The 15,334-nt window shown below is 42.1% G+C and overlaps 1 protein-coding gene across 3 annotated transcripts in view; it reads right to left on the bottom strand.

Annotated features, from left to right (window-relative positions):
• The window catches only part of NR2C1 (nuclear receptor subfamily 2 group C member 1), a 54,474-nt gene that overhangs the window by 30,476 nt on the left and 8,664 nt on the right, over positions 1-15,334 (bottom strand). For 2 of the 3 annotated variants that reach the window (XM_008256896.4, XM_002711206.5), the window contains exons 2-5: positions 14,277-14,349; positions 6,793-7,023; positions 1,623-1,704; positions 355-534 (exon numbers count right to left, since the gene is read on the bottom strand). In XM_008256896.4, coding sequence (XP_008255118.2) covers positions 355-534; positions 1,623-1,704; positions 6,793-7,023; positions 14,277-14,330 — 547 coding nt within the window. In that variant the 5' untranslated portion in view covers positions 14,331-14,349. The remainder of the gene's footprint in view (positions 1-354; positions 535-1,622; positions 1,705-6,792; positions 7,024-14,276; positions 14,350-15,334) is intronic. The other variant, XM_070052714.1, reaches the window with a different exon arrangement.

Consider the following 15,334-nt stretch of genomic DNA (forward strand, 5'->3'; position numbering starts at 1 on the left):
AGACAATTGGTATATTTTTACCTATTTGAAACTATAACTACATCCTTGTAGAATAAGCATTCAACAAATATTTGTTAAATAAGAAATTATATATATGTATTTTTATATTTTTAGTTGGAAACTAAATTACAAAGCAAATGCATGTGGCCTTCAAAAGGTTCATGGAAATGTATATATATCAAGAACCTTGTAGATCTCAAATCTTTGCACCAAAATAAATTTAATCATTTAACTTCATTTCCACAAACTTTTGAATACCCTTACATTTGACATATTTTAATGTATTTAATTTGAATAAACTTGTAGTTTTCCAGGATCCATAAAAGTATTTTCTCTATTAATGCTAATACATACAATCTTGTTTCATTCCAAACGCAATACATCTCTGTAACCTGCAGTATTGACAGCGGTTTCGATGATGTTTATTAATAATACAGTCCTTTGATCCTCGACATGAGTACACTAAATTTTTTCGGATGCTTCTTTTAAAAAAGCCTTTGCAGCCTTCACAAGTTACAGCTCCATAATGACGTCCTAGAGACAAAACATTTAAGAAAATACAAGTCACTTAATTTAGAACAGAAATGGAATGAACTCATTAATACCCTTTAAAAAACAATACATGAGATGAAACAGAGTTCTGAGTTTCTGACACAAAAAATTTTTAGACGTTATATCCTCTGAAAAAGGTAAACAAGTTTTTAATTTTATAAGGTAACCTTAATGACAGTATAGGAAATTTGGGAATGAGAATAAATTCACTCATAATCCCATTGTTTAACTTTTCATTTCTGACATGAATTAAAAATTAAGAGTTTTGTTATATACCATATTACAGACTTTTAATCTGAAAATTACATTTCAGAAAAAGATAAAATGTCAACCGTATTTATAACAATGCTTCTTCAGTGTAAGTTCTACTTTTGAAATTTCTGAAGAAATCATTTACATTTTGATTAACCCATTATTTCAAAAACTTTTCTTTTACACACTTATTAACAGACTGAACACACTTCGAGGAAACCTCTAATGGGAGATTTTGTAGTAAAGTTTTAGGAAAGATGCATAAAAACAAAGCTGGGTCCTTAAGCTATATCCCATTGGCAGTTGTGGCTACACATGAGCAAGTGTGCATTAAGTATTTCTGGCATGAAGTAACAACAGGTAGAAGGAAAGTGTCCAAAGCCTAGTGCTAGTAATATGTTTTGAGAACTGTTGGCTCAGTTAGCATTAACCACAGGGTTTTTTTCACATCACTTCAGTAATTAAAATTACTCTTATTCCTGGACCAAGCTTAAGAGGTAGGTTAACAATGTAATAGATTGTCAAGGAGCACAACTCATTTTAAAATGATTCTCTGACAAAACATCTGATATTCACATTAAGAAATTTTGTTTACTTTCAAAATATGAAACTTATGATAGCCCACTGAAATACGCATTGTATGTCATTAACAAACTCCACCAAAATAAGAGAAACAAAAAGGTTCAGAAAAAATTAAACTTTATACGCTACAAATATAAACAATAAAAATGATATACTCCTTTTCTTTTTAGAAGAAACACAATAATGGTAGTTATTTTAGCATTATAACACATATAGGAGGTTATTTTTAATGTTACCTGATGCTTTATCTCCACATACTACGCAGAGATCAAAACCCTTATTTGGTCCTTGGTCTTGTGAAGAATTATCTGTTAAGAGCTTTAAAGAAAAAAATTGATATTCAATAACACTCTCATTCTGTCAATAAAACCAAATAACGTTCAGTTAGTACTGCTTGTTTACTTCTTTTTCATAACTTTGAGCTCTCTATTACTACGTACATATCAATTAAACTAGTCTTCTGTACATATAGGTGAAAATTTCAATGTTATGAAATGGGAAGAGAATAGAAAATAATTTTAATTTGTTCCGTAATAATTCAATTAAAGTACTCTACCCAACCTGTTCAACATTTAAAAACAAGAGCACTTTTAAATTCATCTTACCCACTCGACACTAAACATTATTATTTGGAACATGTCAAATTATTTTTTTAAAAGATCTTATTTATTTTATTTGAGAGTTGGAGTAGGCCGGCGCCATGGCTCACTAGGCTAATCCTCTGCCTGCGGTGCCGGCACCCTGGGGTTCTAGTCCCGGTCAGGGCGCCGGATTCTGTCCCAGTTGCTCCTCTTCCAGTCCAACTCTCTGCTGTGGCCTGGGAGTGCAGTGGTGGATGGCCCAGGTCCTTGGGCCCTGCATCTGCATGGGAGACCAGGAGGAAGCACCTGGCTCCTGGCTTTGGATTGGTGCAGTGCTGTAGTGGCCACTTGGCGGGGTGAACCAACGGTAAAAGGAAGACCTTTCTCTCTGTCTCACTCTCTTTCACGGTCTAACTCTACTGTCAAAAAAAAAAGAGAGAGTTAGAGTTACAGACAGTGAGAGGGAGAGACAGAAAGGTATTCCTTCTGTTGGTTCACTCCCCAAATGGCCGCTACGGCCGGAGCTGAGCCATTCCGAAGCCAGGAACCAGGAGCTTCTTTCCAATCTCCCACGTGGGTATAGGGGCCCAAGGACTTGGGCCATCTTTCACTGCTTTCCCAGGCCATAGCAAAGAGCTGGACTGGAAGAGAAGCAACCTGGACTAAAACCCGGCAACATATGGGATGCCAGTGCCGCAGGCGGAGGATCAACTTACTGCGCCATAGCACCAGCCCCTGGAACGTGTCAAATTATTAAAGCAGTTGTCAGGTCTATCTGACACTTTCCTTTCAAGTGTCTTTTTATTTTCCTAAGATTTTTCCATCTGTTGGTTCATTCCCCAAATGGCCACAACAGCTAGTGCCAGGCCAGGCCAGGCCAAAGCCAGGAGTCAGGAGCTTCATCCAGGTCTCCCACTTAGCTGCAGTGGCCCAAGGACTTGGGCTATACTTTGCTGCTTTCCCATGTGCACTGGTAGGGAGCTGGATTGGAAGATAAGCAGCCAGAACTAGAACTGGTGCCCACATGGAATGCTGGTGCTGCAGGCGGCAGTTCAACCCTTACTGCCTTAATGCTGGGCCCCTCTAGTCTTTTTTTTTTTTTTTTTTTGACAGGCAGAGTGGACAGTGAGAGAGAGAGAGAGACAGAGACAGAGACAGAGAGAAAGGTCTTCCTTTTGCCGCTAGTTCACCTTCCAATGGCCGCTGCGGCTGGCACGCTGCGGCCGGCGCACCGCACCGATCCAATGGCAGGAGCCAGGTACTTATCCTGGTCTCCCATGGGGTGCAGGGCCCAAGCACATGGGCCATCCTCCACTGCACTCCCTGGCCACAGCAGAGAGCTGGCCTGGAAGAGGGGCAACAGGGACAGAATCCGGCGCCCCGACCGGGACTAGAACCCGGTGTGCCAGCACCGCAAGGCGGAGGATTAGCCTAGTGAGCTGCGGCAACGGCTCCTCTAGTCTTTTATCATGACAAAAATCAATCTTCAGTAAGCAAAAAAGCTAAAACTTCTGGTATCAGATATCCCTTGAAAGCATCTATGTCTAGTATCACTCTTTTCCTTAACAACACACCTACTGCAAAATAAAGCTAATCTTTCATAACCTATTTTCTTAAGGTTAGAAGAGATCCTGAGAGGTTGAGAGATTTGCCCACATCCCATCTTAGATCACTGAACAAGAAATTAAAATCTGCTTGGTCTGGGGGAATTCCAATCTATACCTATTTCTCATTCATTGTCCTGGACATCTATAAAGTAGGCAGAGTACCAATATTATCTTCAGCAGTTGGGGCTAGGCCAGGCTGAAGCCAGGAGCTAAGAACTTCATCTGTGTTTCCCATTTGGGTGGCAGCAACTGCAGTCCTTGAACTCTCACCCACTGCATCCTAGGTACACTAGTAGGAAGCTGGATTGGAAGGGTGTCACCAGAATTACCAGGACTAACTGCACTCTGACGTGGGATACAGGTGTCCCAACTGGCAAATTAACCTACTGTACCACTATACCCACCCAAAATTGAGATTTTTTTTTTTAAAGAGTAACTTTGCAATGGGGAAATCTGACAAATACTTCTTCAGACAGGTGATCAAAGTTAACTTCACCAATCATAAATGATGTTGACTGTAACTTTAATAAAATCCTTCTCCACAAAACTCCCGATCCTTGTCTAACCATAGGTAAAACACTGAAGCCCAACAGTGGGGTATTCTATACCATATCTGATCAGTAACCTTACTAATGTCAAATTCATCAATGAAAAGAAAAGTCAGGGGGCTGGCGTTGTGGTACAGAGGTTAAAACCACTGCCTGTGATGCCAGCACCAGCTGCAGTCTCAGCTTCTGCACTTCTATTTGAGCTCCTTGCTAATGGCCTGGGAAAAGCAGTGAAGATCGTCTTCAGCACTACCCATGAGGAAAGATCCAGAAGAAGCTCGTGACTCCTGGGTTCAGCCTGGCCCAGAGCCTTGGCCAATGCAGCTGTCTGGGGAGTGAACCAGCGAATGGAAGATCTCTTTTCCTCTCTATTTATAACTCTTTCAAATCAATAAATACATACATCTAAAAAAAAGTTAGAAAACTGTCATAGCTAAGAGGATTCTAAGTAGACTTGACTATTAAATGTAATATGGTATCCTGATGCAAAAAAAAAAAAAGGACAATTAAAAAAAAGTCCAAAATTCTACTTATATCAGTTAATAAAGTACCAGTATTGGTCTATGATTTTAATAAATTTATCACAAATGTATGTCAACAGGGGAACTAGATCGAGAAGGTATTAGGGGAACTCTGTACAATTTTTTTAAGATTTATTTCAAAGGGTTAGAGAGAGGGGGAGAGACAGAGAGAGAGAAAGAGAGTTTTTTATCTGCTGGTTTACTCCCCAGATGGCTACAATGGCCACGCCTGGACCAGGCTGAAGCCAGGAGCCAGGAGTTTTGGGTCTCCCACAGAGGTGACAGGGACCCAAGCACTTGGGTCATCTTCTGTTGCTTTTCTTAGACCATGAGCAGGGAGCTAATCAGAAGCAGAGAAGCCAGGACACGAACCAGTGCCCATATGAGATTGCAGTGTTGCAGGCAGCGGCTTTACCTGCTATGTTCCAATGCTAGTCTATCTGCTCAATTGTTATGAATATCTAAAACAGTTCTAAAAAAATCAAGTATATTGGGTCCGGCACTGTGGCTCAGTGGGTTAACGTCCTGGCCTGAAGGGCCGGTGTCCCACATGGGTGCCGGTTCTGGTCTCGGCTGTTCCTCTTCTGATCCAGCTCTCTGCTATGGCCTGCGAAAGCAGCAGAAGATGACCCAAGTCCTTGGGTCCCTGCACCCATGTCGGAGACCTTGAGGAGGCTCCTGGCTCCGGATCGGCTCAGCTCTGACCGTTGCGGCCATTTGGGGAGTGAACCAGCAAATGGAAGACCTCTGTCTCTCTCTCTCTCGCTACCTCTCTCTGTAACTCTGCCTGTCAAATAAATAAAATAAATCTTAGCCGGTGCCGCGGCTCACTAGGCTAATCCTCCGCCTTGCAGCGCCGGCACACCGGGTTCTAGTCCCGGTCAGGGCGCCGGATTCTGTCCCGGTTGCCCCTCTTCCAGGCCAGCTCTTTGCTGTGGCCAGGGAGTGCAGTGGAGGATGGCCCAAGTGCTTGGGCCCTGCACCCCATGGGAGACCAGGAAAAGTACCTGGCTCCTGCCATCGGATCAGCACGGTGCGCCGGCCGAGGCGGCCATTGGAGGGTGAACCAACGACAAAAGGAAGACCTTTCTCTCTGTCTCTCTCTCTCACTGTCCACTATGCCTGTCAAAAAAGTTAAAAAAAAAAAAAAAGTCTTAAAAAAATAATCAAGTATATTAATTAAAAAATATGGAATTAAGGTGTCAATGTTATACAGCTTTTTTGTTGACTTATGTCTTTTGATAAAACAACTTATAAATAAATCTGTTAACTATAGTTCTATCCATTTTCTATCTAAATTTTGAAAATTATATAAATAATGTCACTGGAAGAACAGAATCCATCAATCAGGATATACCTATAGGAAAAATTTTATCTTTTATGAATTTGTTTTTCTATCATAAAAGGAATTTTCTTTGAGTGTTTTTTTTTTTTTTTCATCACAAAACCTAGAATTCAATTTGGAGTAGATACGTCTCCAAAAAGTCTCTGATGGCAAACTTCAGGGTGTATTTTTATCTGCAGTAGAAATATCCAAAGGCATGCAGCATGTAAAAGTTGTAACCGGCTCTTTGAAGAATAAAGTATAAATCTGTATTCCAGCACATACTAAAATTATAGACTACTAATCTATATTGCTGACTGAGTTATGGGGTAAAACTCACAATGGGTAGACAATTGCTATGTCAATGAACATATGAATAACAGAGCAGGCATGATGCCAAAACTAGCAGCTTGGTTCTAGAAACTGACCATTTCCCAAGCAGGAGGCCTCTTAGGAACCAGTGTCAGTCACAGCATATTCCAGTAGTTACTCTTAGAGCTGTTTCTCTATCCTTCACAATCATTATTTGAGCTCTTTAAACCCTTTATTAAATCTGTCAGTCTGAACTAGCCAGAGTTGGGTCTTACTGTATGCAACCAAGGACCTTCCCAAAATACATCAGTGTGAAGATTGTCAAGAAAAACAGTGGTTCCAGGAGAGGGCAGTCAACGAAGATACTCCACAGTGCATGTAATTTTACACAAGATTTTTTTTTCCTACTGAAAATGCAAATATGTAATGTCTTAATGACAGAAATAACACTTATGACATCTTTTCAAGTATCTTTCAAGTGTAAGATGAAAACATGCTTCCATAGTTATTTACCTGGAGGTGTGGTGCAGACAAATCAGGAGTGGTAAAAAATAACTGGTTGACACCTGCTGCGTCTGGAGTTGTAAGGAAGACTTTTCCTTGAGCAGAATCTTGCCTGGCCAGAATGACTTTGCTTGCGGCAGAGCCATCGTGATTTGTCAGAATGAACTGCTTGCCTTGTGCATTGTGATCAAGTGCAGTCACAATCTGGATTTTCTGCCCCGTTTGCTGCTCTGTAACAATCTAACACAGTTATATCAGGTTAAAAATCAATTATGAAATTAATCCAACTCAATTTTTTTTATTTGACAGATAGAATTAGACAGTGAGAGAGAGAGACAGAGAAAGATCTTCCTTCCGTTGGTTTACCCTTCAAACAGCCGCTACAGCCGGAACTACGCCCAAAATACGCAGATCCGAAGCTAGGAGCCAGGTGCTTTCTCCTGGTCTCCCATGCAGGTGCAGGAGCCCAAGCACCTGGGCCATCCTCCACTGTACTCCCGGGCCACAGCAGAGAGCTGGACTGGAAGAGAAGCAACCGGGACGGAACCGGGCACCCATATGGGATTGCTGGTGCCACAGGCAGAAGATTAACTAAGTGAGCCATGGTGCCGGCCCCCAACTCAATTTTTTTCTCTGATACATTTCCTCATATTTTCAAAACTAGAATAGCACATCATCATACACGTGTATAATACACAGACCTTTTAAAATAGCAATTCTACTTCCATGAAATTTCATTCTGTAGAAATAAACAAATGTGCAAATAAACAGAAGGGTATCAGTAAGAACATCTGACCTCACTATTGATGCCTCCCATTTAGACAAACATATAAGATACATTTTACTTGCTGCTCTGGTCCTGGAATTTAACAGTGATCAAAATTTTTGTTCTCATGAAGCTCTCACTTTAGTAGGGATGAGACAGTTAATAAGCAAATAAGAAGACCGCCAGGTGTTACCAAGTGCTACCAAGAAAAACAAAACAAGGTAAGGCGAGGGACCCTGGTGGGATGAGGGTGGGAAAGAACTGGACTGCAAATAGATGATATTTTTGCACAGACTTGAATGAAGAAAAAAAAAAAAAAAGACCAAGACTTAGGACTTCCTAGGGCAAGAATATTCCAGGTAGAGAAAACAGAACATACAAAGTAGCCCTGGAGCAGGAGGAAATGTGTTAGACACACCTGAGGCACAGCAAGAACAATGTGAATGAAACAGAGTGAGAAGGCAAGGATTATGGCAGGAGATGGCTCCTGAGTAACAGTAGCTGCTAAGGCTAGATATTTTTTTTTATTTTAAAGATTTATTTTTATTTTGAAAGAGAGAAAGAGGGAGAGACAGAAAGATCTTCCATGCACTGATTGATTTACTCCCCAGATGGCCACAACAGCCACTGCTGGGCCAGGCCGAAGCCAGCTGGAAGCCAGGAGCTTCATCCGGGTGTCCCATGTGGGTGGCAGAGGCCCAAAAACTTAAGCCATCTTCTGCAGCTTTTCCCAGGCCATTAACAGGAGCTAGGTCAGAAGTGGAGCAGCCAAGACACGTACTGGTGCCCATATGATATGCTGGTGTCACTACCACACACCTGCCCCCTGGGGCTAGATCTTAAAGGGCTACACACATAGGTCACATGAGAGTCTAGGTTTCCTTTTGTATGAAATGGAAGCCACTTGAGAGTTACAGCAGGAGTGGCAGAACTTTACTTTTCAAAAAAGGATCATTTTAGACTTTAGTGTGCTGAACAGACTGCAAATGTTCCAGAGCAGAATTAAGAGAGATCTGAAAGGATTCCACAGCAATTACTGCCATTACGTGGTACACAGGCAGACAGTGGCTGGGACTAGGGTAGAAGTTATGCTGGGATTAAAAAATGATTAGAAGACAGACATGACAGGATGTGCTTATGGAATGGAGTAGAATATGAAGGCAAAGAATCAAAGATGATTACAAAATTTTCACCTGGGGACAGCTTTGTGGCACAGTGGGTTAAGCCACTAGCTGAGATAATAACCTCCCATACTGGAGTGCTAGTTCAAATCCTAGCTGAACTGCCTCCAATCCAGCTCCCTGCTAATGCGCCTGGGAAAGCAGAAGATGGACCAAGTATTTTTGCCCCTGCCACCCACGTAGGGGACCCAGTTGATGGGGTTCCAGGCCCCCGGCTTCAGCCTGGACCAGCCTCAGCTGGTGTTGCCATGAGGCGTGAACCATCAGATGGAAGATCTCTCTTTCTCTGTCATTTTGCCTTTCAAATAAAGAAATAAATACATAAACAAATGTTTAAAAGCAATTTTGGCTTGAGCAATTGGGAAGCACTACTATCTGCTGAGAAAGGGCAGACTGGTGAAGGGCAAATTCACAGAGAATGACTCCAGCACTGGGAGATTTTGTTACTGAGCACATACTTTCCGTAATAAGCTTTATTAAGCCAATTTAATTCCTTCATTCAATTTAGTTTTTTTTTTTTAATTTATTTTATTAATTTGAAAGACAGAGTCACAGAGAGAGGTAGAGACAGGGAAAGAGGTCTTCCATCTGCTGGCCCACTCCCCAGATGGCTGCAACGGCCAGAGCTGCACCGATCTGAAGCCAGGAGCCAGGAGCTTCTTCCGGGTCTTCCCACGAGGGTGCAGGGACCCAAGGACTCAGGCCATCCTCCACTGCCCTTCCAGGCCACAGTAGAGAGCTGGATCAGAAGAGGAGCAGCTGGGACCAGAACTGGCAGCCATATGGGATGCCAGCGCTTCAGGCCAAGTCATTAACCTGCTGCGGCCACAGTGCCAGCCCCTAGGTTTTTTTTTTTTTTTTTTTTTTTAAGCCTTTATTAACTTGGAATAGGGAGGGTTCCTTTTAAAAAAAAAAAACAAAAAACAAAAACAATGTTCTTATTTATTCATTTAAAAGGCAGAGTGACAAAGACTCTCCTATCTGCTGATTTACTTCCCAATGCCTGTAACAGGCAGAGGTCAGCCAGTCCAAAGCTGGAAGTCTGAAACTTAACGGAAGTCTCCTACATGTGCGGCAGGGAACCAAGTACTTGAGCCATCACCTGTTGCCTCCCAAGGTGAGAATTAGCAGGAAACTAGAAATGGAGTGGAGCTGGGACTCAAACCCAGGCTCTGATATGGATGTAGGTGCCTCAAGCAGTGTTTTAATCACTACACCAAACTTTGTGTGTTTCTGAATTTTTACCATTTTTATCTTCATCAAAACTCTTCTATGTAAAATTTAAAGTTCTTGCTCACCAAACAGCTTTTGTCTAAATTATACTGATTACTGTTGTCTGCCAACCTGAGATATTTTTTGTTGACTAGTATTTCTACCAAGTTCTATTTTTCTAGGTATGGTTTTTAAATTGTTGTCCATTTTATTTTACATAGGTAATTTATACCAATCCAATCTCCACCTTGCTACCAATAATTTTGCAATTTTCAGTAACACCTTAAAGATCAGACTTTTTTTTTTTTTTTTTTTTTGACAGGTAGAGATGTAGACAGTGAGAGAGAGAGGCAGAGAGAAAGGGCTTCATTCCGCTAGTTCACTCCCTAAATGGCCGCCATAGCCGGTGCCGATCTGAAACCAGAAGCCAGGTGCCTCTTTCCTGGTCTCCCATGCGGGCACAGGAGCCCAAGCACTTGTGCCATCATCAACCACTCTCCTGGGCCACAGCAGAGAGCTGGACTGGAAAAGGAATAACCGGGACCAGAACCCAGCACCCACGAGATGCCGGCACCACAAGCGGAGGATCAACCAAGTGAGCCACGGCGCTGGCTCAAAGATTAGACTTTTTAAATCAGTTCACCTATAAAAAATTTTTATAGTGTAAATTTTTAGCTGTTGTTAGTCTAATTTTGGATTATTCCTTTCAGTAATATTCATTGTGAACTGAACAAAAGACGAATAACTCGAATTTATTTCTGAGAGAAGAGCTTTAGGTGTGTACATGATAAAACTGTGACTGGGTTGAAACATTCTGATTAGATGAGTAAAATATTTACTGCAGCATAATAATTGAAAATCAAAACCATCCAAACCTTCAACAGAGAACAGCAGAGGACCTGCCCTTGTGGCACAGTGGGTTAAACCATTGCTTGCCATGCTGGCATCCCATATCCAGTTCCTTGCTAATGTGCCTGGGACCACTGCACCCTGCACCCATGTAGATTTCCAGGCTCCTGGCTTCAGACTGACCCAGCACTGGCTACTGTTGCTACTTGGGGAGTGAACCAGCACATGAAAGATATCTCTCTATCTGCGTCTCTCCCTTTCTCTAACTCTGTTTTTCAAATAAATAAATAAATAAATCTAAAAAAAAAAAAAAAAAAAAAAAACACGGGGGGGGGGGGGGGGGCCAGTGCTATGGCATAGCACTTAAAGCCACCATCCCATATGGGCACCAGTTCAAGACCTGGCTGCTCCACTTCTGATGCAGCTTTCTGCTATGGCCTGGGAAAGCAGTGGAAGATGGCCCAAGTCCTTGGGCCCCTGCACCCGCATGCGAGTGCCGAATGAAGAAGTTCCTGGCTCCTGGCTTCAGATCAGCACAGCTCTAGCTGTTGCTGCCATTAGAGGAGTAAACCAGAGGATGAAAACTTGTCTCTCTCTGCCTCTGCCTCTCTGTCTTTAAAATAAATAAATAAATCTTAAAACAAAAACAAAAACAAAAACAAAAACAAACTTGTACTTGGGAAAAAAAAAAATAGAGGGACCGCCTTGTGGCATAGCGGGTAAAGCTGCCAGCTGGGACACCAGCATCCCATATGGGTGCTGGTTTGGGTCTTGGCTGCTCCACTTCCAATCCAGCTCCCTGCTAATCTGCTTGGGAAAGCAGTGGAAGATGGCCTAAGTGCTTGGTCTCCTGCACCCATGTGAGAGACCTGGAAGAAGCTCTAGGCTTCCGACTCTGGCCTCGCCCAGCCCTGGTTATTATAGCCATTTGGGGAGTGAGCCAGCAGATGCAAGATCTCTCTTTAACTCTGCCTTTCAAATAAATACATTAAAAAAAAAATAGACAACAGTAGATTATAGAAATGGTTCTCAGAATCTTGGGAACCTTTTATATTCTAAAAAATTATTAAGGGTCAAGGGCTTTTGTTTATAGCACTTGTATCTACTGATGGTTTTTTTTTTAACATGTTTTTTAAAGATTAATTTTATTTATTTGAAAGACAGAGTTACAGAGAGAGGTAGAGACAGAGAGAGTTGTTTTCCATCTGCTGGTTCACTCCCCAGCTGGTTGCAACGGCTGGAGCTGCACTGATCCAAAGCCAGGAGCCAGGAGCTTCTTCCGGGTCTCCCATGTGGGTGCAGGGGCCCAAGCACTTGGGCCATCTTCTACTGCTATCCCATGCCATAGCAGAGAGCTGGATGGGAAGAGGAGTAGCGGGACTAGAACCAGCACCCATATGGGATGCCGGCGCTTCAGGCCAGGGCTTTAACCCGCTGCTCCACAGCGCCAGCCTCTCTACTGATCGTTAACATGTTAGAAATCCAAAAACAAATTTTAAAAACATTTAATTTATTTAACAACCCACTAAATGTTAACAAAAGCAACATTTTTTAAATTAAAATTAAGTTGACTATCCAAATAAAAATTCAGTGGAGAGGGTGGAATTATTTTTGCAAATCATTTTAATCCATGGTTTAAAAGAAGTGGAATCGCATATCTGCCTCTTCTTTCAATCTTTTGGAGTACACTGCTTTGGTTAAAATAAAGAAAACACAGCCTCACATTTATTGGTTGAAAGGGTAAAGGATATTTTAAAAGCCTTTTTAATTTTTAAAAATTATCCTTTGATATTCAACCCAACTTCAACAATTGGTAACTTTAAAAAAACGTTTCATTTCTATTTATTTGAAAGGCAGAGCAAGTCTCTCTCTCACACACACATACACACACACCTTCCATCTTAGGGTTCCCTTCTCCAAACCGGGCCAGTCTGAAGCCAGAAGCCTGGAACTCAATTCAGGTCTCCCTCATGGGAGGCAGGGAACCAAGTACTTGAGCCATTACCAGCTGCTTCCAAAGGAGCACATTAGAAGGAAGATAGATTGGAAGTATAGTGGGGACTTAAATCCAGGCATGCCAATATGATATGCAGGCATCCAAAATGGTATTTCTACCACTGCAACAAATACCTGCCTACAAGCAGTAGCTTTTTAAAGGTTAGCTGCCTGGGGCCGGCGCTGTGGTGTAGCAGGTAGAGCCAGCCACGACCTGCAGAGCCGGCATCCCATATAGGCACTGGTTTGAGTCCTGATCCAGCTCTCTGCTATAGCCTGGGAAAGCAGAAGATGGCCAAAATCCTTGGGCCCCAGCACCCACACGGGAGACCCATAAAAAACTCCTGGCTCCTGGCTTCAGCTTAGCCTAGTTCTGGCCGATGCAGCCATCTGAAAGACTGCTCTCTTTCTCTCTCTCTGCCTTTCTCTAACTCTTCCAAATAAATAAATAAATCTTTTTTTTTTTAAAAAAAGTTAAGTTGCCATGTGAAATAAAAATTATATCAAAATCAACTGGTTTATCTTAAAATTTGGATCCCTTCATTACTCAGGCATGATTTCCTTACATCACGCACTTGTCACTTAGCAAACACTGGTTTATGGAGTTATGTATACCTTTTTTTTTTTTTTTTGACAGGCAGAGTTAGAAAGAGATAGACAGACAGAAAGGTCTTCCTTTTCCATTGGTTCACCTCCCAATGGCTGCCACAGCTGGCGCACAGCGCCAATCCAAAGCCAGGAGCCAGGTGCTTCCTCCTAGTCTCCCATGTGGGTGCAGGGTCCAAGCACTTGGGCCATCCTCCACTGCCTTCCCGGGCCACAGCAGAGAGCTGGACTGGAAGAGGAGCAACCGGGACAGAATCTGGCATCCCAACCGGGACTAGAATACAGGGTGCCAGCGCCGCAGGCAGAGGATTAGCCAAGTGAGCCGCGGCGCCAGCCATGTATACTTTTTAAATATTGAAATAGTTCATCGTACAGTATCATCATGTCATGCAGCATGTGGAAATTTCCACTGTATACTTGTGAGAGAACAATAGTGAAAAGGCAAACAACACTAGTATTCCCATTATGAAAACAGTGTTGACCTCACTGACTTTCTGAAAAGATCCCTAGATGATACTTTTGTATCTGGATTATGGTATCTCTAAGAAAAAAACATAACCATTGAAAGATGAAGATGTTCATACTAACTCCTACTGCTCCATCAAGATTGGTCTCATATTTTGCATCCTCCAAAACACATTCCCCAGTCTCGTCTGTATCCACTCCACAACTCAGCTGTTCTTATCCTGTGCCACCAAGATAACACAATATACTGACTGTATTCTATTTTGACCGATTACTCAATTATCTCACACTAGATTTTAAAGCTATCTGAAAATCAGGGCACATCTTTTATCTCTGTACCTTCAGAATCCAGCATGTACATTTAGGGTAAATAATAAAAGTTTTATGAATCAAGGAAAGAACTTATAAACTAGACATACCTCTCCCATCTGTTGTTCAATAATTTGATGTGCAATTTCTTCTATGGTTGCCATGATCCAATTGCTAGAACACCTGCCAAAAATAAAAAGATGCTTTTCTACAATTGTATTCATTTAAAAAAAAAGCATTTACTGGATAACAAATTAAGCTATATAATATTTAAGATGTTACAAAATAATCCATTGGGGAAGGAAAGAACAAAGTAAGATTGGCTCTATGTTAACAATTTTTTAACACACTGTCAAATAGTGAAGCTTATGATTTACTGGGATTTGTGAAACTACTCCCCCAGCTTTACAATGATGTATTCTTGAAAATGTTGACTAAAAAACTACTCAAGACCCAACAATTTCACTTCTCAAGCACACTGAAGCCTGAACAGAACTGGGATCAATATAGAAGAGTTTATTAATTACAATAAGGGCAACACTATCAATGAACAAACTCAACTCCGTAGCCACTTCACACCTTTTTTAATCAATATTTTATAAAAACTGACAAAAAAGATTATAATCATTAAAAATTTCTCTAGAATTTTTCTTACCTTCATTAGTGGCAATTTCTTACATAGAGGAATTTCAAGTGTTTACGGAAAAGGGAATTAAAAGATTGTGGGGAGCAACTCGGACTATACTAAGTTACTGGAATTAAGACTTATTCTATGCATCTGCTCTCCCACAATATGGTGCTGGGAGAGGAGTAAAAACAACTTTTACACAGCTGCCTCCAGTTCAACCAGTAACCTGCAGGAGCTGATCCCGCTCCTGATTGGAGAGCAGCGTACTCGGCGTGTAGGTAGCAGAGTTGGGATTGGTGGAAGAGGACTATAAAGGAAGAGAGAGACAACATGCACCGGGAACATCTAAGGGGAACATCTATCTGAAGGAACACCTGAGCAGCCCCCGAGAGAGCCGGCCAGAGCCGGCCGGCGGTGTGCCGCTCCCCCGCGGAAGTGGGGAAAGTGGCAGGGGGAACCGCCCTTCCACGGAGGTGGAAGGACGGTAGCCAACCCGGAAAGAACCAGCAGCAAACCCGGGAAGGGCCGAGCAGACAAAAG

The sequence above is a fragment of the Oryctolagus cuniculus genome, chromosome 11, assembly GCF_964237555.1.
Source record: "Oryctolagus cuniculus chromosome 11, mOryCun1.1, whole genome shotgun sequence".
Classification (NCBI taxonomy): Eukaryota; Metazoa; Chordata; class Mammalia; order Lagomorpha; family Leporidae; genus Oryctolagus; species Oryctolagus cuniculus.